Source organism: Schistocerca serialis, chromosome 2 (genome assembly GCF_023864345.2).
Source record: "Schistocerca serialis cubense isolate TAMUIC-IGC-003099 chromosome 2, iqSchSeri2.2, whole genome shotgun sequence".
Classification (NCBI taxonomy): domain Eukaryota; kingdom Metazoa; phylum Arthropoda; class Insecta; order Orthoptera; family Acrididae; genus Schistocerca; species Schistocerca serialis.
The window spans coordinates 622,326,850-622,352,120 of record NC_064639.1 but is presented as its reverse complement, the minus strand read 5'-3'; the positions used below and the strand labels follow the sequence as shown (position 1 = coordinate 622,352,120).

The 25,271-nt window shown below is 38.9% G+C and overlaps 1 protein-coding gene across 1 annotated transcript in view; it reads right to left on the bottom strand.

Annotated features, from left to right (window-relative positions):
• Window positions 1-11,766: 11,766 nt before the first annotated feature.
• LOC126457679 (growth factor receptor-bound protein 2) overlaps window positions 11,767-25,271 on the bottom strand; it is a 45,328-nt gene continuing 31,823 nt past the window's right edge. The window contains exon 5 of the mRNA XM_050094183.1: window positions 11,767-12,164. Within this exon, the coding sequence (XP_049950140.1) occupies window positions 11,991-12,164 (174 nt within the window). The 3' untranslated portion in view covers window positions 11,767-11,990. The remainder of the gene's footprint in view (window positions 12,165-25,271) is intronic.

Below are 25,271 nucleotides of genomic sequence, written 5' to 3'. Positions count from 1 at the left end.
GCTTCATGAAGGAGGTGCTTCATTTAGCTCCACTGATACTTCCAATACTAGGATTTCAGATATTTCGAATAATTCTTGTAATTTGGACACACAAAATAATTCGAGTGAACAGTCAAAGCTTCCAGTGACGTATCGTAGTCGAGTAGCAAATACTTTAAGGAATTCGAGAAGCTTGTGTTGAACAGACTGTGTATGAAGACCCAGAGGAACCTCCGTACCCGAGGTCGCCAACGCAAGCTTGTGCCTCGGGGCTCGACCTGTGGGCAAGCCGCTTCAAATCCTGACTACCCACTGTGAACTGGCGACAACAGTGGCCCATCATCAACAATCCAATATTGTTATCAGATGTGAATGCACTTTGGTGTTAACTACTAAATAATATGATACCAACAAACGAGCGTCTCGCAGACATTAAACTACTGATCTCAGCAAACTGTGGTAAATGTAACAGGCCTGACACATGAGAGCACCACTTCCAATGCCCTGATGTATCAACAGTCTGGGAAATATGCTACGTAATGGTGGCATCATTAATCGAACCACACCTGCATTCATGACAGTCAGTTGTATCCTTGGGCCTGACTTTAAACCGCTCCCGAGCCCGAAACACAACACGATGGTGCGACTGTTAGGCCACGTGGTCTTCGCCGTAATAGACCAACAACATAGTGATGCTGTTTCATACCTTTCTATTTTTGAATACAACACAATAAAATACAATCAGTAAACAGCTACCTATATTCATTTCAAAATTTTCTGTCAGCTGCTTTAGACTACGGATACAGAAAGACACTTTGAAATTGACACTCAAACTCCTCCTATTATGTAAGGGTCTTTCTAAATCGAGAAAGTATCAGTCAGAAATTTCCCTCTTTAAGTTTTCGACTCTTATGTCTACCTTCACTGAAACTAGATGATTTATTACCAAATTGTTGGCTGTTTGTAGTATGTACATAATTTTTTCCACGTGACTAAACTTCATGGTCAGATTTGTTACAATAAACGGAAATTTGAAAAGATAAGAAAGAATAATGATATGAAGACATTAGACACCAAACGAAAATTGTGTACAGTGTATCCACTCTCTCAGTGACACTTTCAAACATAAGTTTCATCTGGACAGTGTTATCTTTAAAAATGTATTTTTTTTATAATAGTGTCTTTAGTTCTGTTATAATTCTTGTTATCTACTTGAATAAAATGGGAGACATTGTCTTAAAAACTTTGTTTCTTTTTCTTTCACTACTGAAGCATTCCACTTTAACTTCTTAGTTTGATTCAAGTACATGGAACTTTAAAAAAAGTAAATATAAAAAAAATTAAAATAAAATTACCGAAAATCGTTAAAAAAATCTTGGTGGTGGAAAAAATTTTCACTGCCAGTATTTGGTTGGCAAGAGGAAGAGAAGTGGTGTAAAGTTCCCGATCACCAGACTTTGTGCCAATGTTCTGGTTTAAGCGCCAAACCTCTCCGTACTCTCTCTTGAAGTGAGGACATGTCACTGTTGATGGTGATCCGTCCGTCGAGTGGGGGCATTAAGCTTGGGGGCTCCCTTAGTGTTTTCACAATTCAAGCAGTGAAAAATAAAAATTGTCCGATACAAAGCTCAACTAGTCACTCAAGGGTTTAGTCAACGTCCTGGACTGCACTAAAACGAAACTTTCTTGCCAGTAGTGAGATACGACACACAATGCACTTTGCTCGTGATTCCGGCCAAATATTTTGAAAAGTTACAGTTTGATGCAAAAACCGCCTTTCATACAGAAAGCTGAATGAGGAAATTGTTAAGATGGTATCACCAGGTATAATGTTGGACGACAACAAATATGTATGCAAGCTTAAAAAGTCAATGTATGGTTTAAAGCAGGCCTCACGTTGTTGGAATCAATCTTTCGTCAATTCTTGAAGGAGTTTGATTTCAAAGAGAGCAACGTAGAGTCTTTTGTGGAAAGGACATTGAACGAAAAAGGAAAGAAAAAACATTGTTTGTGCACTAAACAGCACATGCAACGCGAATCTAGAAACGTTTCAAAATGGAAAATTCGAATCCCGTATCTGTTCTGGTGGATCCAAATGTGAAGTGCCAATTATCGCGAAATTTCCATTCGGAGAAGAAGTTGGTTCATTTTTATTTCTTGCGACACTTAGTCAACCAGTTCTGGCTTTAACAGCAAATACTTGAACAATTATGATGAGAGTCATTGTCATGCCGTCACATGCATTTTCATGTACTTAAAGGCCATGAAAGACTTTGGTATCCTGTACAAAAAGAGTGGAGACAACATGATTCTGTTCAGGTATAGCGACGCGGATTATGCCTGAGATATTGAAACAAGGCAATCTACTTTCGGCTTTGTTTTCTCTAGTATGACATGGACCGATACCGTGGTGTGCTCTCGGTCTCAGGGAATTGTGGCTTTAAGTAGCACAGAAGTGGAATATGTGGCAGCCAGCATGACTGTAAAAGATCTAATGTGGTTGCAAAAGTTTCCGAGACATTTTAGAAATCAATGTGATGGAGCAACAAAAATCTATGTGGATAATCAGAGCTCAATAAGACTCATAAAAAAAAAGCGTAATTTCATGAAAGATCGAAACACATTGATATCTGATATCATTTCATACGAGAGAACTATGAAGAAGGAGTAATCATTATCTAGTACAGTCCTATTGAAAAACAATATGCAGGAATTTTAACTAAGCAAGGATATGTTTGTGATGTTGCGTACAAGTTAGAATGTAGCCAAAAATTGATTTTAATATGCTCATACAGTGGGAATGTTGAAATTTTGTTTTCGCATTTAAAATCTCCCCACATAAGACATCTGATGGTGCTGAAGTTGCATTTATGCAGATGTTCCATGGGTGTGACCCCTTTTGTTTATTCTTTGTGTATCCGCTTATCTTTACATTTTGCTGCATGTCATAAGATGTAATAAAAGTTTTGTCATTGTATTCCTGTCTCTGAAATTTAGTTCCATATACCTCATCAAATCTCATTTGTTCTGCTAAATCACCCAATCTTAAGCGCACAAAGAGCGTCAGGGTCTATTTGGAATATTGAGTGAAACAGAATAATAATACTTAAAAGAACTCAGTGATAGCTCTATGGAATCTAATCATCAGTCAGTGCTTCATCTGGATATAACATACCTGAAGAACCTTTCAATCAGTCTTCCCCACTGAACCGAGGCCATCATCAAGGCCAGAGGTGATGTTACACCATATTAGTATGATGCCTTCTGAAGGTCAGTTTTTTTTTTCCACTGTGCTTATTAGGACTGTGCCCTATTAAGAAACCATCTCTGTCCTTCAGTATGTGGTATCTTCTTTAGTGCCCATTATCCCACAAGTTACTTATAGTTAGATAATCCAATAAGGCAAACTTGATACCTTTATGACACAATGATTTGTCCATCCATGTATCATTTGCAAACAAAGACCAACAATTCTTCCCTCACTCTTCAAGGATATTAATGCTACAGATCCACACAACAATGTCATTCTTCATCTTCCAGGTTTTCTTTAGCATATGATTGAACCAATCACCATTTTCCTCCTACATTGATACCTATTTCAATGTATATCATTCAAAAGACACTATTTTTGTGCTTCCAAGCATTTATGTAAATCCTATTTCATTTATGCATATGAATTAATGTTTTTCCCATACATAAATGTCACTGGGTGAAATTAGCAAAAGTACAACATACTTGATGGTGAATCCTAAAACATAACCCACCAGCAGTTTTTTCTACAGACAGAAGCCACCACATTATGTGAGCTATCTGACATTAATTTTATGGCACTTATCAAGATTTCATACCCTTTCCCAGTGTCCTGCTGTAGCTTTTATAATTCTCTGCTGTCACTTCCTGAGTAACTCTCATGAATATTGAACTTTTTTCAGGGATTGTTTAGTTTGGAATTTTTTGTTTACCAAGAATAGTAATTTTTCACATGCATTAAGCTTTCTTTACTTCAGATATATAGTCATATATTTAGTTGTGTACCAACTGAAATTCCCTATAGAAAAAGTCAACAACAACAACACTGTGGGAAATAATTATTGTGCTATGTCTGTGACCCACCCAGCAAGTAACGATAAATATTTGAATAAATACGATGAACTCATCGAAACTTATGTGTAATCCAAAATAAGAACAAAGGGTGCTTTCTGTAGCAGAGTGTATGCTGTTTTGAATCTTCCTAGCAGATTAAAATTGCGTTGCCAGACCTTTCTTCCAGGAGAGCTTCTGTGAAGTCTGGATAGTAGGAGATGAGGTACTGACAGAAGTGAAGCTGTGAAGGCAAGTTGTGATTTGTGCCTAGATAGCTCAGTTGATAAGACAATTGTCCGAGGAAAGCAATGTTTTGCGTTAAGAGACCTGATCCAGCACGTAGCTTTAATCTGTCACAGGGAGAAAGGGGGGAGGGGGGCAAGACGATATCTGAGAGACTGGCTGGAGTAGGAGAAGATACAATGATAAAGTAAAAGACAAGACACAATGAATGGTAATGAGGGATCAATTGTACACATAGTTAAACTAATCATAAATGCATTCAGTTTTATTGCAAATTAGGAGGTACACACATTCAACCATATTAACTTTGCGCCAGTTACGAGAAAGCTGTGAACATAAACAATAAATTTGACAGAAATTACTATAGTAAAAGAAATGCGTATTCTGGTTCAGGAACACTGTAAACTGTGGTACTAACATCATAAACAACACTGTCTGACATTAGTAGCAGTGTGTGTGCATGTAAAGAACATACACAAAAGAGAAATTTCTTAAATGCAAATGAATTTTTGCAGCATTATAATGTACCCGTCACCTACACAACTGCAACAGATTAAAAATCAGTTCACATAGCTCTTGATAACAGGAAGCACCAGTTGATTTTTTTTAATTTTCTCTCAGTCAACAAATCGGTTCAACACACCACTTAATCAAGATGACATTTATGTTAAAAAATGATGTCTCACATGCCAAAACTGCTTCAAATCAGCAATACTTATCTGCAGCACAGAAAACCACTTGTACATTCCTCATATGGTTCAAAACTAGAAGTAGTATTTTATATACCAGTGACCAAAATTTTATGTTTTTCCACTGACATAACCATGTTTAACAATAAAACACTCACCACTTCATGCCTTTCTGTACAAGTATGACATAAAAATAACATTTCAGCAGTGATCAGTTAAATGTAGATCTCGCATGGCTAAAAAGAACTCAGTGTAACAAGCACAAAGAATAGTTTGAATTACTGCGAGAAAATGTTACACTGTGATTATTTTAAAAGTGAAACAACAATACTGCCACAATGAAAAATATATAAATAGCTAAAACACTTTATACAACTATGAGAAATAACAATTATGTAATAAACATAATGAGATATACTCCAAGCAAAAAGAAGTTGTACAGTATAAACTCACAAAAATGTTATAACCATTCAGTCAAATTTTTAATAAACTACACTTAGATGAATTAGGTAACATAGGCCACAGCAATTACAAGCAAGCATGTTATTCCAGTATTAAGCCGTTAAAAGTCTAAAGTAATCTCTTATTTGCTGTTACAATTAACACAAGACACCTTGCCTAAGAGCAGAAAATTAAATACCTGCTCATTTCAAATTAACTTATTGATATTCATCTGGAGTATTTGCATCCATTAATGTTGGAAAAAAAAGCCTTAAGCAAAGGAAACAGTAATGGCACCATTCTCTCTCCCAAGAGTGCATAAACAAACAACATAAAAATCTCTTCAGTTATGCAATGCACATTTGTAGCCACTGTCATTTATTAGAAAAAGACAAGTCGTTCATAAGCTCACAAACACATTGCAATCTATGACACTTATGAGGAAATGGGCACTTTCCATGCCAGCTGGTTCAACTCTCACATAAGAAAGCAAGCCACTGAGGCCATCAAGGACTACACTCAGTCTTAGGAATCATATATGTATTTTACACCTGTTCCTTCACTATGTGGTGCAGTCACATGAGAAAGACATAAATATTTGGCTATTATGACAACTTCTGCATGTATTTGTTTTTAGTGTAACAGTTCTCTTCCACGAGGTGATCTTAACTTACAATGATATTCCTTGAAAATGGTTATGTTTTAACACTGAGGACTTAAAACATATTAAGTGATAGAAATTGGAAAAATATTGCAAGAATTGTGAAAAGAAAAAATTTAAACACAAGCAATCCTTATACACTGTTATACATCTATATCAGGCAGCTTAAACACTTCTATACGAAATTATGTCGTCAGCTCTGTATATTAATAAACTCCTAAGTTTTCCACTTGTGCTTTAAGTTAAAACAATAATTTTTATTTCACTGCAAGCATTACAGCTCGTTAATTATGATAATGGTAAATTTGATCACTTGCAACAATTGTATGGAATTTAACACACAAAAATAGAGAAGCAGCATTAACTGCCATGTATTTTATGCTGTGTCAAGTATTTTGAGGTTTATCTGAAAGCATTAATGACATTGGTTCAGTAGATGGCAAAAGTTCTTTCTATTTACTTCTGTGTAATCAAAGACCTACATCATGTTCTCTTCTGTGAGTTTACGGTGGTAAATGAAGATACACTTGTAGGCCAGTTTCTTTTATTATATCAAATAGACAGAAATAATAACCACTATCATATTATTAAGTGTTCAGGGTGAGAGTTGAACATTATGATTTTCAGTCACAAGACTCCTGAAATGTAGTCAGGCAGTTTGTAGTACCAAAAAAAGCTCACTGGTATTGTGATACAGCTTCTGTCCACATATGCACAGCTTCATAGAAGTTAAAATTTTTGATACATCAAGTTCATAAATACCGTTAAGTCTAAGCCCACAGTGCATTTGGAAATGAAATATATAGTGCTGTGCGAAAGCTAAACTACTACTGCAACATCATTTGTTTTGAATGCTCTAGTCACACAGGATCATAGGGTAACTTTAGGGGAGGAGACTGTGACAAGTTGGAACTCTGAGTAAGAGTGCAAGAGGTTTGTGGGTTATTCCACCACTGTGTTGGCAACACTGTGTTGACAATTGGCAGGGATCTTGATACAAACCCTGGCCTGGCAGACAGTTTGAACTTGTCACATAAATTTGTCAACTACAGCTGCAACATGAAATATGAGAATTTGACATGCTGTTGTTGCTTTTAATAAATTTATTTTACTGTTTTTATATATTAGATCAGTTTTTTGTTGAAATTGTTTAATAAATTTAGGGCATTAGTGTATGTGTGTGTAAAAGTCTCACTGCTACATTAGTATAGTAATCAATTAACAGATTACAGAGAATAAGAGATAGATAGAAGTATTTAGTAAGGGTTTTCTAGAATAGTGTCTGGATGTACTTCAGAACTGTTGCAGTTGAAATATTTTTGAGTTTTACATTCACTACAACAATTATTGTTGTGATTATTAAAAATTTCACTTAAAGAAACCATAGTCTTACAGATATACACTTGTTCACAGTGCATGCCCATTTTTCTCAATTGATGTCATCACCACCTTCAAATAATGTGTAAAAATTATCACTGATACATTAACTTGAGCCCCTATACATGAATTTTGTGTTTATTCATCCACATATTGGCAGTGACAGTAGGATTAATGAGCACAAATAAAAGAAAGCTATTCTGGTCATTAATACAGAAATAAAACAATTTTAGACCTATACTCTTGATTATTCCATATCCTAAGTAGATCCCAATAAATTTCACTTGCAGCAATAAAACTTTACTGAAAACACAATTTGCTGAGATTTATTCACACAAGAAAAAGTTTCAAGCTTGTAATAAAAATTCAAAATATCATGTAATTATTATTTAAGTTCACAGTGTTTAATTACATCGCTGTCCAAAGGTGTCAACAGAGCACTGACATGCAAATGTATTCATTACACCAGTGTAAAGATGCATGATCAATTTCAGATATGCATTCTATCAATCACATTCTCAAAAATACAACTCAGTGAAAACTGGAGAAAAGTGGATTCCCCCTTTTTCACATCCACCAACCAAGGAAAATATGGTGTTACTCCTTTTCAAAATATAAAACCATTGTCTTCAGTGATTATTATGTTGAAATTTTATGAATATGGTCAAGGCACGTACTTCAAGTACTAGTGCTGAATGGTTAAACCTACACCATTATTCTGATTTCATAAATGTCCATCTTTGGCCTCAAACAAAATTTCAATTACTTTCTGAAAAAGTAGTTTTGCAACAGGTAAGGCCTTGTATTTCCCATTAATTAATTGTAATAACCAAGTCTTTTTGTATCCGCAATACTCATTACACATCACCACCAGTGATTCCATATTTAGGCTACTCAAAGAGTAACTGGAAGGAGCAGTTCTGATCACAAAGTATGCCAATGTAAACATAAGCTACTGTTAAGCACATTTTGTAAGTAATTCAAGCATTTTATATACACTGGAGAACTTATCCCGAATACAATGGAAAACAGTAAAAAATAATGAATTTCTTGTACATCAGTACAAAAATATTCGTTTTTAACATTCTTGTTTGACTTCTGCTTGTACATGGCACTCATAGGTTTTTGTTATCAGTGTTAGCAAAAGCAAGAAATGTGCCCATGATTCTACATTAATCAAAGAACATCACACAATTATCAGAAACATTTTCCTTTGTTTCTTGGCAACATGTGGTCTTCTGGGACTCATGGGAGAATTGTAGGTATAATTTTCTCCCAAGCCTATCACCCAAGAGAATAAAATATCAGCTATGAAAGTATGCACTGTATGACCAGTTTTGTTTGTTGTTGAATATCAAGCAATACACTATGTACATATAAAGTGTAACCAAAGTATTTACTTTTACAAATCAGTTTAAAACAAATACTAAATTTAACTGCCAAAACTAAAAATTAAACATTTACAGGCAAATGAAGACTGAAAGCAGATTCAACTACAAACTGAATAATATGAAAGGTGTTCAAATGGGTATTAATCTAACAAAATTTTCTATCATTAATAGGATATCAAGAAACAGTGTATTATTCTCTCATAAAAAAAACATACCTACAATACAAATATTGAAATTAAGTTTAGACTGAAATCATTTTCTCAGTGGCTTAGCACTACTGAAAAATTAAATCAAATTAAATGAAACTCTCAATATAAATAAACACAGTCCACAAACTGGTATCTCTTTTTGTCTGTAACTTGTATTTGTCCTTGGGATTAACTATATTGACTCCTCAAACAATGGAAAGTTCAGGTTGGAATATCAACCATCATGAAAAGGTTACAGTGCTGCTCACTGTAACAACAACCTGTTGAGTTGCAGACATGCACAATGAAAAGACTTCTACACATTCTGGCTAAAGCAGCCAGAGACAGCAGTCTAGGGTCTATTCTAAAGAAGGCTTTGGCCAAAAGCTAAATGTGTAACAGTCTTTTCGTTGCCCCTGTCTGCAACTTAACATTGTATCTTTACAATGAGTAGCAATTTACCCCTTTCATATATTGACCCCTCACACACTTTGCTTTGACATAGCAATACACTGAAATTATTCATGAAATAGCTCCAGTGAAGGGTGTGGAACATATTTCAGTGTGAAATCAGAACCTAGTTTAGGGACAATCACCACAAGTGAGGTCTTAAAAACAAAATATGTGATTTTACCTGCAGCACTGCACATAATGTTATTGGATTGTGCTCAGATTCAACATTTTAGAGAATAAATTTAAAAACTGTTATCAGTCATAAAGAAGAAATTGATGTATTTTCTTTTAAATTATCAATATTACTACAATTTTCCATTTGGTGAGAATTTTGGAAGCCATCAAGTGTCATTAACTGCCAATTTGGAAAATGTTGCACAAGTTTGTTACTTAAATGAGTTGCAAGTTAAGCTGATTCTGTCAGACCTGATCTTCTTCTAATGTATCAATATTTCAGTTTCGTATAATCAACTGTAATAATACTGATTACTTAAAATAAACCAGCTAATGAGAGAACTGCACAAAAATGTCCATAATAAAAGTCGTTTTACCATGGTGAATTGTATCTTCTACCTGGCAGGTAGTATTTAACATTGTTGAATATTAAACCACACCAGTTGTAACAAGATTGCTTTGAAACAACATATATTGCACTTACAAGGACTCTGGTGTAGGCATTGTACATAAATCCTGTATCGTTCAACTAAAATAACAACTGAAAATTGTGCAAACTAATGAGCATGATGAATTGTATACAAAAGATATTCCTAACAAGGTCTCTTCATAAGGTAAGTAACAATGCAGAGGAAACTAAGATGCAAGAGATTCTCTACACAATTTACAATGATGGGGCAACACAAGACACTGATTTATCCCAGGAAATAAAATGAAAGAACTTTTAATTTCTCTGAAAAGAAGAACTGCTACTCATTTACACTGCTGCCAGGATGATGCACTGGAATGGCTAGAAAAAGTATCACAGTGTACAATATAAGATGTATATACAAAGTCTCAGCAGAAGGAGGGAGAAAAAAAAAAAAAAAAAAAACAGAACATAAAAGTGTGTGAAATCCAACACATGAAAATAATGAGAATTATCAAGAACTTCAGTAATTTAAATGAGTGTAGGAAAGTTGGTGGAGAACTGCATATTAAATCCTGTGTACAAAAGATACAATAAACTACTGCTTCAAATTGGGGATACAGGCAAGTTACCTGAAAACAAAAAAAGAGCTTTAAGGCTGGGTTGCTAAAAAAAACTGTATGATGTTAAAATCTATAGGGCAATATGAAGTATGTATACTGCATGGTGAGAAGTATGTATACTGCATAGTGATGTGTCCTTTGCATTGCAGTCACTTATATAACATAAAATATTCCACACACATTTAACTTTCCTTTAAAAAGTAAATTGTCACTTTACCAATTGGAACACTATGCAAAAGTAATTAAAACATTAAAACAACATAAGGTTCTCAAGTTACTAGCACATGCTAACACAACAAAACCTGCAATCTTTAAAACACAACCACCTGCCACAAGAGTAAAAAGTATGTCATTAAAGAGAGAAAAATAAAATATTCACACGGGAGACTGTCTTAAACATACAGCATTACAATCTGCTTTCACTGATACAGTACTTGAACTGGGCTTAGCCTCAATTGGATGACATGTGTACAACAAGTACTTTCACAATTTTATCATTTATCAGTCTATAACAGAAGTTATGTAGATGTCAATTAACACCTTATTCTGCCTTTCTTACACACGCACGCACACGCACACACACACACACACACACACGCACACACACACACACACACGCACACACACAAGCACTTACAATTAAGGCCATCTGTTCACTTACAGTATCACTGATATCAACAACAAGTTTACATGATCGTTCAATGTTTACTGTCCAGAAGGGAATTATATACAAAAGTACGCACACACACATACACGCGTAGACTAAAATTTATATTAATAACGTCCTAAATATTTGGACAGAGTACTCCAGTTCAAATACAATAGGTCTGGGAAAAATATACAAAATACATACAAGATTCATGACAGTTTTTCAATGTCGTAATATAAGGGCAGCATTTTAAAATTTAAGGAATGCAGAATGCAGCACGGTATGTATGTTTCTTGTGCCTAATCATGTAAAACAGCCAAGGAACATTTCTGGATTGTGAAAATTAAGAATATTTCTGATGATTAGTTCAATGATTAAAAAGCTCACTTTCAGACAACTACAAAGGCCACTTCAGAGATAATGTATATTTAGGAATCACATGGTTTTTATGAATATTTAACAATCCATATAAAATTATGACAGAAATTAGAATGACAACATAAAGCTTATGAAAATAAAATAAAATTAATAATAATGCAAGTTTACATCTTCCACACAACTTACAATGTTCATATTACTTTCCTATAAGGAGAGTTATAGCCTGTAGGCTAGACGTATGTATAAAATCAGCTATGAATGGTATGGAGCAACGTAAGTAGCTGGGAATAGGCCTCTACGTGCTCCAATTTCTCCATGCCACCAATGCTGGTCTGTACGGTCCGTCACAGTTATTACATCACCTCTACGAAATTCCAGTTCTCCTGGTTCTTGTGGGGTGAAGTCATACAATGCTTGCACCAGGCACTGTAATGTAACATAACTTACGTAAAACATATGACAAAGCTGGGGGTAAGAAATTGTTATGGCAAACTACAGATCTACATTCAGTAACTACTAAAAACTAAATCTTTCATGAATTAAAACGTTTTCAATGCTGCAGTGCTTTATTACACCTAGTTCTATTGCAGATAGTATGGATTACAGGGGGAGCTACAGTTTAACATGCACTTAAAACTAAGGTGAATTTTGGCAAGTTTCACACAAAGATCATTGCCGAAGAAAGAAATAATTAGTGGCAGGAAAAATTCTTAGGACTGACTGACTTGAAATGCTAACATCTGGATTTGTAGTCTGGCACTCACTTAGCCACCAAGCTATACAGATTATTGAAATCACTCAAAATGCACTTAAGACAATCTGTTGTCAATAACATAACAGGATGCCCTATATTTTTAATTGGATGAGGCAATACTACTGAACTGCTATATAGATTGTTCTTTCAAGACAGTACTATCAGCAAGTCCTGGATCAAGTTGTCTTAGTGTTGACTCTAGAAGCCAACTATAAGTTGCAAATGATGACCTAGCGAGGCAGCAGAGGAATAGCTGAAAAGGATCAGGAGCACCTTTCACTCCTGTTAAAGTGAAAAATGCGGCATTGCTACATAATACAGAATCCACACTAAACTGGTTAAGACATTTATAAGGTCAAAAGGAAACAAGGGCATACTAGAGGTGACAGAGATGTTCTGAGTGAAGCCGTGCACAATTTTTGAGGATTTTTATATACATACAAAGAAACGGCAACTTTTGACAAAAACAGAAGGCAGTTTCAGCTCTATTCACCTATTATATGTAAAGAGAAGGCAACCTAATCATTATAGTAGGGGGAAGAATAGAAGCTAGATTTTGGAAAATATGGGTTTGACAGTAGGAATGAGACCACAAAAGGCTCCTCGAGTTCTGAAATAAGTTTCAGGCAGTACCTGTAATAGCATGTAAATTGTTCAAAAATTACAAGAGAATGTATACTTGGAAAATGTCAGTCACTGGAATATACTTGTACGATTACATAATGATGAGAGACAGATTTCGAAATCAAAAGTTGGACTGAATGCAGTCTTTCTTCTCTACTGTTCCACCTGTTTAGCTGAGAAGCACAATAGGCAATAAAATTAAGTTTCAGGAGCTGGATTAAAATACAGGTTGAAAGGATATCAATAACAAGATTCTCTGGAAAGCCTGCAACTACGTCATTCATGATTCAAATAACGTAAAACATCACAATTTTCTTATTTTTTCATGCTTACCACAAAGCATTTCGAGAATTTATTCTCATTTTCAAGTTCTTTTACATAAATATTTCTTGTGTTGTCTGCATGTGTGATTTTATACCTCTCTTGCATTGTAGTTGTCTTTATGAGGTTATACTGCAGTTGGAAAATCAGACAAATGAATCATGGAATGATTTTTATACACTGATGATGTTAGATGTAGTCTCACTGTTTTTGTACTCACAAGTATTGTGGCTCCTCCATTACACAGAATATCTCACACATGCAAATCATCACTTACGCTGTTCATTTTTATAATCAAAACATGCTATACAGATATTATGGTTTTATGGTTTCACAAAGGGTTTGTACATAGAGATGTTACATTTTCTGTGGATTCATTAAATACATGTAGTTGTAAATTATAAAATAGATTTCATCATTACTGACACTGGAATTGTCAGTTATGTTTGTTGTAGATGTTGTGTAGAGTTTATGGAGTAATGTACATATTTAAGGAATTACTACAGTTATCATACATGGGAGAAACATTTGAAAAACATAGTGACAAACTAGATAGAGTTTTTTTTCCTCAAATTTTTCTGCCGCATCTGATAACTGTAGTAATTATGTAAATATATACACTACCCCAAAGACTCTACTCAACATCTACGACAAAAATGGAAACAGTCAATAATGGTAAAAAAAAATTATAACTACAGCGTTATGTATCTAATGAATCCACAGAAAATGTAACACCTCTTTGTGAAATCACATTAGTCGACCATGATATTTTTGCACCTGGGAGCGAGGGCAATTTGCTAATGTGAGTTTCTATCACAATATTTCACAAGGACATGCTGAAACACTTGATAATGCATCATTGCTATCATTCGCAGCACAGTATGTCTTCCTTAGGCACCACCACTGTACTTTTTTACTGTAAAGTCACCGTGTGTTTCTGGTAACGGCCACAGGGGCAAGTACAACAGGATCACGGTGGGATAGTACTATCACAGTATCTCTATAGCAAGTTATGATTACAAAAACAAACAATGTAAGTGATGGTTGTGTGTGTGTGTGTGTGTGTGTGTGTGTGTGTGTGTGTGAGAGAGAGAGAGAGAGAGAGAGAGAGAGAGAGAGAGATAATCTGTGTAATGGAAGAGACAATACACAAAGTAGAAAAACAGAAACATAACCTCTAACATCAGCACATAAAAAACATTCCATCATTCATCTGATTCTCTGACCGCTATTTAACCTCAAAAAGACAACTACAGTGGAAGACAGGCAGAAAATCACACATGCAAACATCGTAAGAAGTATTTATGTAAACAAATGCAATTGAAAAATCACAAAATTTCCAAAACACCTTGTGCTAAGCGTAAAAAAAGTAACTGGTGCAGTTTTTCATCATTTAGATGACTATTAGTTCATTATACACCTTATTGAAACATATTATTGAATTATGTCAACAAAATCATAAAGTTCAACTCTTATGAATGCTACAATCTTTGGTGACAATCCTTAATTGCAAATTACTGTTCAATATTCTTGTGACATGTGACAATGAAATTCAGTTTACCACTTGGCTTTTTTTCGAATATTTCTGCTGACCGAGTGTTCGTGGCAGTCCACATCTGCAGACTCCACTTGAAAGACTGCTGTGCTGGTGCATGTACAAAAACAAGCAACCATAAAACTCATTGTTGAGCCCCAAGATGCTTAACTGTCTGTTGCTGCATATCATAGAGGTCGTATTTGTTCTCATATTGATCAAGATGCAGCAATGGTGATCTCGCACACTTCAGTGGAGTAAATATTCCTCTGAACACAGAATATAGATTGAGAGCAAATCAAAGAAAGATTAGGTAATGAGGAGCAGTTGAAATGAGATTAATGACTAACTTATCCTCATCTGGGACACAGTAGGCAAAGAGAAGGAATTCTGCTACCTTAGAAGCAAAGTAGTGCATACCATATGAAACAAGAACTATAGAAGCAACAGACTAGCCCAGGGTTACACATAATTCTTTGACAACAAAAAAATCTCAAACATAGTCCTTAATTTGAAAATAAACAAACTAACATATATTTTCCAAGAATGCATATCTGGAGTATGACATCGTATGTAAGTAACACACGAGGGAAAACTGGAAAAGAAAACACAGCATTTGCTATGTGATGTTGTGAAGGAAAACTAAAGAGGCTGGTAGTGGTGATTGTGTGATTAAAGGGACTAAACTATTAGTTCATCAGACCCTCCATTTTGGGAAAAAAAAAAGTGAGGTCTTGGTTGCTACAACTACCTAAGCAAGTCAAAGAATCAAAAAAAGGGCGTGACAGTAGGTGTAACATGACAGGTAAAAGAAAATTGAGATAACCCAGGCAGCATCATACACAAGAGGGTCTATGGGCACAACAAGGTGAAGGGGGAAGAAAGTAACCAGCAGTCGCACGGGGGGTATTTGCCACAGCGGGAATCCCCCGCTGCACACACACACACACACACACACACACACACACACACACACACACACACACACTGAACGTGGGGGACTATTATAGTTCACTGTAAAATCTGCTTTCCCTCCGGAAGTGCGACACTTTGGCAGTGGCTGTCTCATCATCTGCAAGCATCTGAGGGAGTTAGGTAGGCAAGTGCAGAGCATGCCGCATATCGGCCAACAGGGCACACTCAACATGCACTATCATCAGTAACTACTACTGCTGCTGCTGTAAGGAGGATCCTTCCGACACAGAAGCAACTCATGGGTGACTCACGTGGCCAATGCATAGTCAGCACAACACAATGGCATCTTTCAAATATGCCTAGAAAGATGTATGCACACCTTAGTGGGCTCCTTAATTGCTGTTAACTCATTGTGGATCATACGAGCCTGCCTTTCCAATTCCCAGAGCCTCAAAATATTATGTTGAAGTTGTAACTGTAAGTCTGGGCCCGGTATTCTGACATCAAGTTGATCTCCTGTAGTGGTATCTTTAGTTAGACACTCAGCATGTTAATTTCCTGGAATGCCTATGTGGCTTGGTGTCCATATGAAGGTCACCTTCTATCCAGAACTGCAGAGGTTAACCAGTAGGTCCTGGATGTTAGTGACCAGAAGATTTTTGGGACAGCACAGGAATATACCTTTTAAGCAACTCATGGAGTCGCTACAGATCAGAAAGTTTGTTTTGGCATGGGATTTGATATACTGCACAGCCTGAGAGAGGCAACCAACTCTACAGTGTATACATTGCAGCCACTTGGGAACGTGTGTGTCTTGTGTCCCCTTGCATGTGCAAAAGTGTAACCAACCCTGTTGCTGACTTTCAATCTGTCTGTGTAGATGCATACTGAATTAAAATATTCGTAGAGGATCAAACAAAATAGTTGTCGGAGATGTGTAAGATCAGCATCCTTCTTGGCGTCACAAAATGGGTCCATCCGTACCACAGGACTGGGTATGGACCACGGAGTGTGTTGAAGGGGAGCTCTAGGAATACAAGACTAAAGAAGTAATCAAATGTTGGTGATACAATGCAGATTCCAGATGAACCAAGTGATCTTTGATGGACTGGAAAGTCCGAAAGCCACTTTGGAATTGTGGCACCAACGACAACGGCGGTTGGCCATTTGTTCGTATAGCTGACACAGCCCATTCAACAGAGAGACTGGCCAGCAGTTAGTTAAAATAAGTGAGTCCTTTCCCAGTTGCAGGACAAGAATAATAATACCTTCCCACTACTGAGAGGGAAATTCTTCTTCCCGCCAAATATGATTAAAAAGTCTGAGGATATGTTTCATGTTGTCAGTATGCCAAAGTGCTGTGTAGCTCCCATTCACTAAAAGGAGTGTTGTTTGATAGAAAGCCATGCGCATGGAAGGATAGCGGGTGGCACTCAGTAAGATGTTTCAGGGTCAGGAAATAAGAGTGGTAATTACTGCAAACGGACACTTCATCGAAGTGAGCTGCAAAACAGCTGGTAAGAACAAGGGATCAGTGCAGGTCTTACCATTGTCAAGGCATGCCAGGAAGTGCTGTGTGTGGTGGATGGCCGCATAAGTGACAGAGTTGATGGGATCGCATGGCTGATACATATTGATTGTTCCCAACACCCCTGCTTCTTTTTTTTATTATTACAAACAGTGCTTTTGCCTGGAGTATCTTTAATGCTATTAAAATCCACGTAAGGATGGTGTTTGTTCTGTTGAAGCACTCTGCAGCGTTCCCTGATAGCTGAGGCTGTATCTTCAGACCACCATGGCACCAGCGGTCATCGGGATGAGCCAGAGGAGTAGGGGATCGCTGCTGCAGCACGAATAACAGTATCAATAGTAACTTGTAGCACTTTGTCAATATCCATTGCATGACTGGCTGCAGAGGAGAAAGCCTGCCAGTCAGCTTTCCAAAGCAACCAACATGGAGCATGTTCCAGATGTCTGAGTGGAGAGGGAGAGAATGATAGTAAGATGCTTGCTGTCACAAAGATCGCCGAGGACAAACCACTGAATCAGGGGTGCAAACTGTAAGATCAACAGTCGAGTATGTTCCGTGAGCTGCATTGAAATGTGTTGCGGCTCCAGTGTTGAGTAGGCAGACATCCGGTTCTGAAAGGTGGTGTTCTAGTACCCAGCCTCTGCAAGACCTAGTGTCTCCACTCCACAGAGGATTATGGGCATTTAAGCCCCCCAGTAAAACGAGGGGGGAAGGTAACTGCTCATGATAAAGGAAAGGTCCACCTGGGAGTAGATAAACATTACATATTGTTAACTGAACTAACAGGTAGACATTAACGACCAATGCCTCTAGTTCAGTGGTAAGAGGCACCTACTCCCTGAAAATATCAGATTGTATGAGGCGTACCCTACCAGAAGCTCTCTCAACATTAATGTGATTGGTACAGAAAGGTTTGTAGTTTAGAGCAGGGAAATGCATTACCGTAAACCATGTTTCCTGAAGTACTATGCCAAATATGGAGTAAGTAGCCAGTACATGAAGGAGTTTGGTCAGATGGCAATAGTAGCTGTTACAGTTCCATTGCAGGAACATTGAGTCAGGTCTGAGAAAGTGCAAAAGAAAAGAATGGGTCTAATTACTTCATTACCAGGTCGCAGTCCACCTGATTGCCTGTTACATCATCAAACAGCATAGGTTCAACCTTCGCAGAGGTAGGGACTAGAATATCCAAAGCCTCAGAAAGTACAGGGTTATTACAAATGATTGAAGTGATTTCACAGCTCTACAATAACTTTATTATTTGAGATATTTTCACAATGCTTTGCACACACATACAAAAACTCAAAAAGTTTTTTTAGGCATTCACAAATGTTCGATATGTGCCCCTTTAGTGATTCGGCAGACATCAAGCCGATAATCAAGTTCCTCCCACACTCGGCGCAGCATGTCCCCATCAATGAGTTCGAAAGCATCATTAATGTGAGCTCGCAGTTCTGGCACGTTTCTTGGTAGAGGAGGTTTAAACAGTGAATCTTTCACATAACCCCACAGAAAGAAATCGCATGGGGTTAAGTCGGGAGAGCGTGGAGGCCATGACATGAATTGCTGATCATGATCTCCACCACGACCGATCTATCGGTTTTCCAATTTCCTTTTTAAGAAATGCCGAACATCATGATGGAAGTGCGGTGGAGCACCATCCTGTTGAAAGATGAAGTCGGCGCTGTTGGTCTCCAGTTGTGGCATGAGCCAATTTTCCAGCATGTCCAGATACGCGTGTCCTGTAACGTTTTTTTCGCAGAAGAAAAAGGGGCCACAAACTTTAAACTGTGAGATTGCACAAAACATGTTAACTTTTGGTGAATTGCGAATTTGCTGCACGAATGCGTGAGGATTCTCTACCGCCCAGATTCGCACATTGTGTCTGTTCACTTCACCATTAAGAAAAAAATGTTGCTTCATCACTGAAAACAAGTTTCGCACCGAACGCATCCTCTTCCATGAGCTGTTGCAACCGCGCCGAAAATTCAAAGCGTTTGACTTTGTCATCGGGTGTCAGGGCTTGTAGCAATTGTAAATGGTAAGGCTTCTGCTTTAGCCTTTTCCGTAAGGTTTTCCAAACCGTCGGCTGTGGTACATTTAGCTCCCTGCTTGCTTTATTCGTCGACTTCCGCGGGCTACGCGTGAAACTTGCCCGCACGCGTTCAACCATTTCTTCACTCACTGCAGGCCGACCCGTTGATTTCCCCTTACAGAGGCATCCAGAAGCTTTAAACTGCACATACCATTGCCGAATGGAGTTAGCAGTTGGTGGATCTTTGTTGAACTTCGCCCTGAAGTGTCGTTGCACTGTTATGACTGACTGATGTGAGTGCATTTCAAGCACGACGTACGCTTTCTCGGCTCCTGTCGCCATTTTGTCTCACTATGCTCTCGAGCGCTCTGGCGGCAGAAACCTGAAGTGTGGCTTCAGCCGAACAAAACTTTATGAGTTTTTCTACGTATCTGTAGTGTGTCGTGACCATATGTCAATGAATGGAGCTACAGTGAATTTATGAAATCACTTCAATCATTTGTAATAGCCCTGTAGTTTTATCTTTCTGCTTATCCTTCTTATCTTTGTGAGACTTCAACTTCTGTGAAGATTTCTCCATTTTATCTTCTGGGAGTATAGAGGAACATACTTTTCTTCAACCCATAGTCTGCAGCTGCTGGTCCTTGTCTTCAGAGGGGGCACCTTATACGGTGTCCTCATCCCTGACGACCCTAGAGGATGACTAGGCATCTCTGGGTACACCGATGCTGTGGGAACCACTGCTGCTACAGGAGTACAGTGATCTGACATTCCTTCCCTCAACTCTGAGGCAGGCCCTGGAATATGACAAGGGTAAGTACGTGTCATGCGAGACCTTGTCATCACGTGAGGTGTGAACTGTGACACAACAATCGCAAAATTTGAGATCATATAGTCAGATGAAGTCTTTCAAACTTTTCCTTTGCATCTTGACAAGACAGGTAGTCAAGTGTTTTGTACCATTAAATTTTCTTCTTTCAAACACTGAGCATTGAGGTGGACAGGGAGGATGTGGTTCCAGACAGTTGACACATTGTGGGGTTGGTCACTAGGGCTGCCCTCATGAGATGTCTGTCCACATGCCACACAGGTAGCCTCCTTAGAACAGCACGACATGTGTCCGAACCTCTGGCACCTTAAACATCTCACAGGAGGAGGAAAATAAGGCCCGACATCACACCTACAAACCATGACCTTAACCCTTTAGCAGCAGTAGGATGTTGTCGCTGAATGGCAGGATAAAAGATCCAGTGCCTACTACCATTGGATCTCTTCTGGATGCGGCAAACGAAATGGATTCCATACCGCACCAGATTAGTATGCAGCTTTTTATCAGTTTATGGCATTAGGTCCCGATGGAAGATAAAAACCTTGAATTCTATTGAGCATGTTATGAGAAGAGATGGTAACTGGTATATCTCCTATCTTTACACAGGCCTGAAGTGTCTGTAATTGGTTGGCATGCGACGTTTTTACCAGCAAAGATCCATTTCTCATCTTTTCTACTGCTGCTATCCCCCAAAACCGGTCTTCAATATTTTCAGCAAAAAACAGTGGCTTCGTTGTAGCGAAAGATCCACCATCAGAAATCTTGAATTCTACTGGGCTTGTTATGAGAAGAGATGGTGACTGGTATATCTCCTATCTTTACACAGGCCTGAAGTGTCTGTGATTGGTTGGGATGCGATGTTTTTACCAGCAAAGATCCATTTCTCATCTTTTCTACTGCTGCTATCTCCCAAAACTGGCCTTCAATATTTTCAACAAAAAACAGTGGCTTCGTTGTAGCGAAAGATCCACCATCAGTCTGGGAACAAAGCATGAATTTGGCAAACTGTCCACTTCCATTTCTCCTATGTGGCTCTTGTCTTGAGGCATGGTCAAAGACAGAAATGCCACTGGGTTGTAAATCCCTGCATTAAAGTCTCTGTTCCTGACTGCTGAGACGGCCGTGTTGGCATGGTCACCATTAAGTTTGATCCATTTCATTGTGGATCATTCGCCCTGATGCCACTCGCTCCGATCAGACGCTGTCCCCACAGGCGCCATCCCATCAAGTCCAAGGCCACCTGGCAAAGTAGCCCTTGCCCAGAGTCCCAGTACCCCAAATTTGATAGGCACCTTACTTGGTTGACGGGGAGGTTACAGCTCAGTGCAATCTCGGCATTGTAGGGGCTACCATCATGACGGTACATGACAACTCCATGATGACAGGCTAGCTACTGCACTGGATTTGGGTGCAGAGGTAGGTCCACTTAATTGGTAGGTGCAAAAAAGAACATCGCACAGTAAGGCGTCCTTCCCCAAACGGTCCACACTTCTGTAAAATTTGGAATGTGGACATCAAACCTAACATGGAGACCAGAATTTAAAAAGCCAAAAAAGGTGAGGGAAAAAGCAATAAAAAAGTGAAAAGAGCCAAAACCTTTGCAAATTCAAAGTATAGTTAAAATACCAAGGTAAAAAGTAACCAAATAAAAAGATTCCTGTTAATTGCTCCCTTACAACAGGCAAGGAAGGGCCATGGGTCTATTCTAGCTCCTGACACTGCACTGGGGTTAAAGAGGCTGGTCTATAAGGAAATAGGTGGAGCACTGCAGAATTGGTGAGCAAAGGAATATGTGGAAAAATGGTAAGGGGAGGATGACAGACATCAGGGAATGACCTCCACGGTACAAGAGGGAGCTGTAGAAATAAAATTTTTTATGGTAAGACAGAGATTGGAATATAAACAACAAATGACTGAGGATTTAGGATGTAACCAATACTTGTTTGTTTGGTTTTAGTGCACAAAAACAATTAAGGTCTTATGTGCCCATGTCGCAAGCATAGAACATGAAGAGAAAAAAAGGAGTTAAAAATGACTGCACATTAAGCCCAACTGACAGAAGGAAAGACATCTAAAATCAGGGATGTGGAGAGAGAGGTCTATAACCCCCCCCCCCCCCCCCCCCCACACACACACACACACCGGATGTCCTGAACTGAAGATTAAATGTCCTTCACCATACTGCTACGATGGATAAAAAGTAAAACACGGATGAAAGCCCACACATCGTTCGCTAAAATGGCTAGTAACTCAGATGGCAAACATAAATGAGAACGTAAGTCGTTAAAAAAAAAAAAAAAAAAAAAAAAAGGTCATTCCGTCAGGAAATGGCGAACTGTTAGAAGTTGAGAGCAATGAGCACATAGTGGTGGCGGAGCACTACTTAAAAAATGGCGATGGCTAAAAAGACTCAACCTAGCAAAAATGATCTCCTTGCAGCAAAAGGGCCAAGAGGAAGTCATCCAAGCTGTTGGCTTAATTCCCTGGAGCTTGTTCCCATCAAGGGAGGACCAATGGTAATGCGAAAGTGACACCACCTGCTAACAGACGGCAAAACAAAGCTCATCGGGGGAGTGGAAGAACTAGTGGGCTGAGGTATGAGGACTGCAGCCTCGGGAGCAGCATCAGCAGCCTCGTTTCCCGTCAGAAGGACGTGACCAGGAACCCACATAAATATCACAGTGGCTCCATCAAGAGTGGGCAAGTGACAGCTTCCCTGTACCCGTTGCTCTATGGGGCTAAAGGCGTACAGAACTCTGAAGGGAACTGAGAAGTAGTTTGGCTGATTTGGCATACAGACTCTCAACCGGGCTAGTGTAAAAGCTGCCAATAGCTAAACAGATACCATTATGGTGGATAGTATTGAGACAGCGTAAGAGGGACGGGCGTGTAGATGCATAAACGAAACACTCATAGTCTAGTTTCTAACTGACAAGGGACTGACACAAATGGAGGAGGGTGGTCTGATCCACTCCCCAGGAAGTACCGCTGAGGACACATAGGACATTGAGAGACCGCGTACAGCGGGCAGCCAAGAAAGACATATGGGACCAAGAAAGTTTTCTATCGAGCATGAGTCCCAGGAATTTTGTAGTTTCAACAAACGGAAGAGCAACAAGTCCAATACGTAAAGACTGTGGAAGAAACCAACTGCACCGTCACATGGGGGAGATGCTGAGTTGATAGGCACAACAAAAGGACTGTCACAAATAATTTTTCAGCCAACAAGGTCAAAAATAGATCACACACACACACACACACACACACACACACACACACACACACACACACACACACACACAAACAAGTGCGAGAGCGCGCGCAAATGCAACTCATACACGCATGGCTGCAGTCTCTGGCAGCTGAAGCCACCCTTCAGCTGCCAGAGGCTGCAATCGTGTCTGTGAGCTGCGTTTGCATATGTGCGTGTGTGTGTGTCATCTATTTTCGACAAAGGCCTTGTTGGCCAAAAGCTTATTTGTGACAGTCTTTTTGTTGTGCCTATCTGCAACTCAGCATCTCCACTATATGGTGAGCAGCAACATTCCTTTTCATAGTACTGTTACAATCCATCCTGGACCTTCCACTGTTTGACAAATGCTCCACCAGAAATTCATACAAATGGTTTTGTCAGTAGAAAATCTAAAGCCACTGTCGATGATGAGTATAGACGATCGAGACATCACTGAAGATTCCACTCAAGGAAACAAGTCTGTGGAGAACTGCTTTAATTCGCAGAACTGTCAACGAAAAGGGAGCCGGAGATGCCCAGCGGGAGACAGGCCATAAAAGTTTAATGGTGACAGCAAAGGGGATGACGTTAAGGATAGAACTTTGAGGCACATCGGTCTCCTGGATAAAGGTGTCCAACAAGGCAGAACTCACACATACCTTGAAAACTCGGTCTTTTAAAAATTCCTGAAGGAAACGGGGCATGTGGCCATGGAAGCCCCGCATGTAGAGAGTACAGAGGATATCAGTCCTCGAGCAGGTGTCGTAGGTTTTCTCAAAATCGAAAAATACGGCCACAATCTGGTATTTCCACAGAAAACCATTCATGAGATGGGTTGACAAAGTGATGAGATGATCAGCCGCAGAAAAGCGTGCTCAAAATCCACATTGTCCACTGGTTGGTAAGTTGTGAGACTCGAGCCACCATATCAGCCTGGCATGAATCATACGTTCCATCAGCTGGTGGGAGAAATGGGACGATAACCAGAAGGAAGGTGTTTGTCCTTGCCAGACTTAGGAATGGGTATAACAATGGCTTCACACCATAATCTGGGAAACGTGCCCTCTACCCAGATGAGACTGTACGTATATTGAGGAAATACCTTGCCCAAGAAAGGTTATGTAACGGCTGAATGTGAACCTCATCTGGCCCAGGGGTGGAGGATCAGGATGAAGTGAGATCATGATCTCGCTCCCTCATAGTAAAGGTGGCATTGTAGCACCCATGATTTTGAGAAGAGAAGGGTATCACCCAAGCCGCCTCCACTTGTTTCTGATGGAGAAAGACCTGGTGACTGTGGGTGGAGCTCGAAATCTCCGCAAAATAGTGGCCCAATGTGTTGGAGAGAGCAGTAGGGTCCACTATGACATCGTCTGCTACTACCAGGCCAGAAATTGGGGAATGGACCTTGGTCCTAGCCAGCCACTGGAGGTTGGCCCACATGACAGAAGATAGTATGCAACTGTTAAAAGAACTAGTAAGAGAGACCCAGCTAGCTTTTCTGCTATCCTGAAGACTGTGACAACACTGTGCATGCAACTATTTGTAATAAATCCAGTTGGCCATCGTAAGATGATGGTTAAAAACACGGAGAACACGACTTCGCACGTGAATTGCACCGTGGCACGCCTAAGTCCACCTAGGAACCAGGACATGATGTGGCAAAGAGGAAATGTGAGGAATGGAATATTCTGTGTTGGTAAGGATAACGTTTGTAAGATATTCTACCCGCTCACCACAACCAGGGAAATGTGGTTT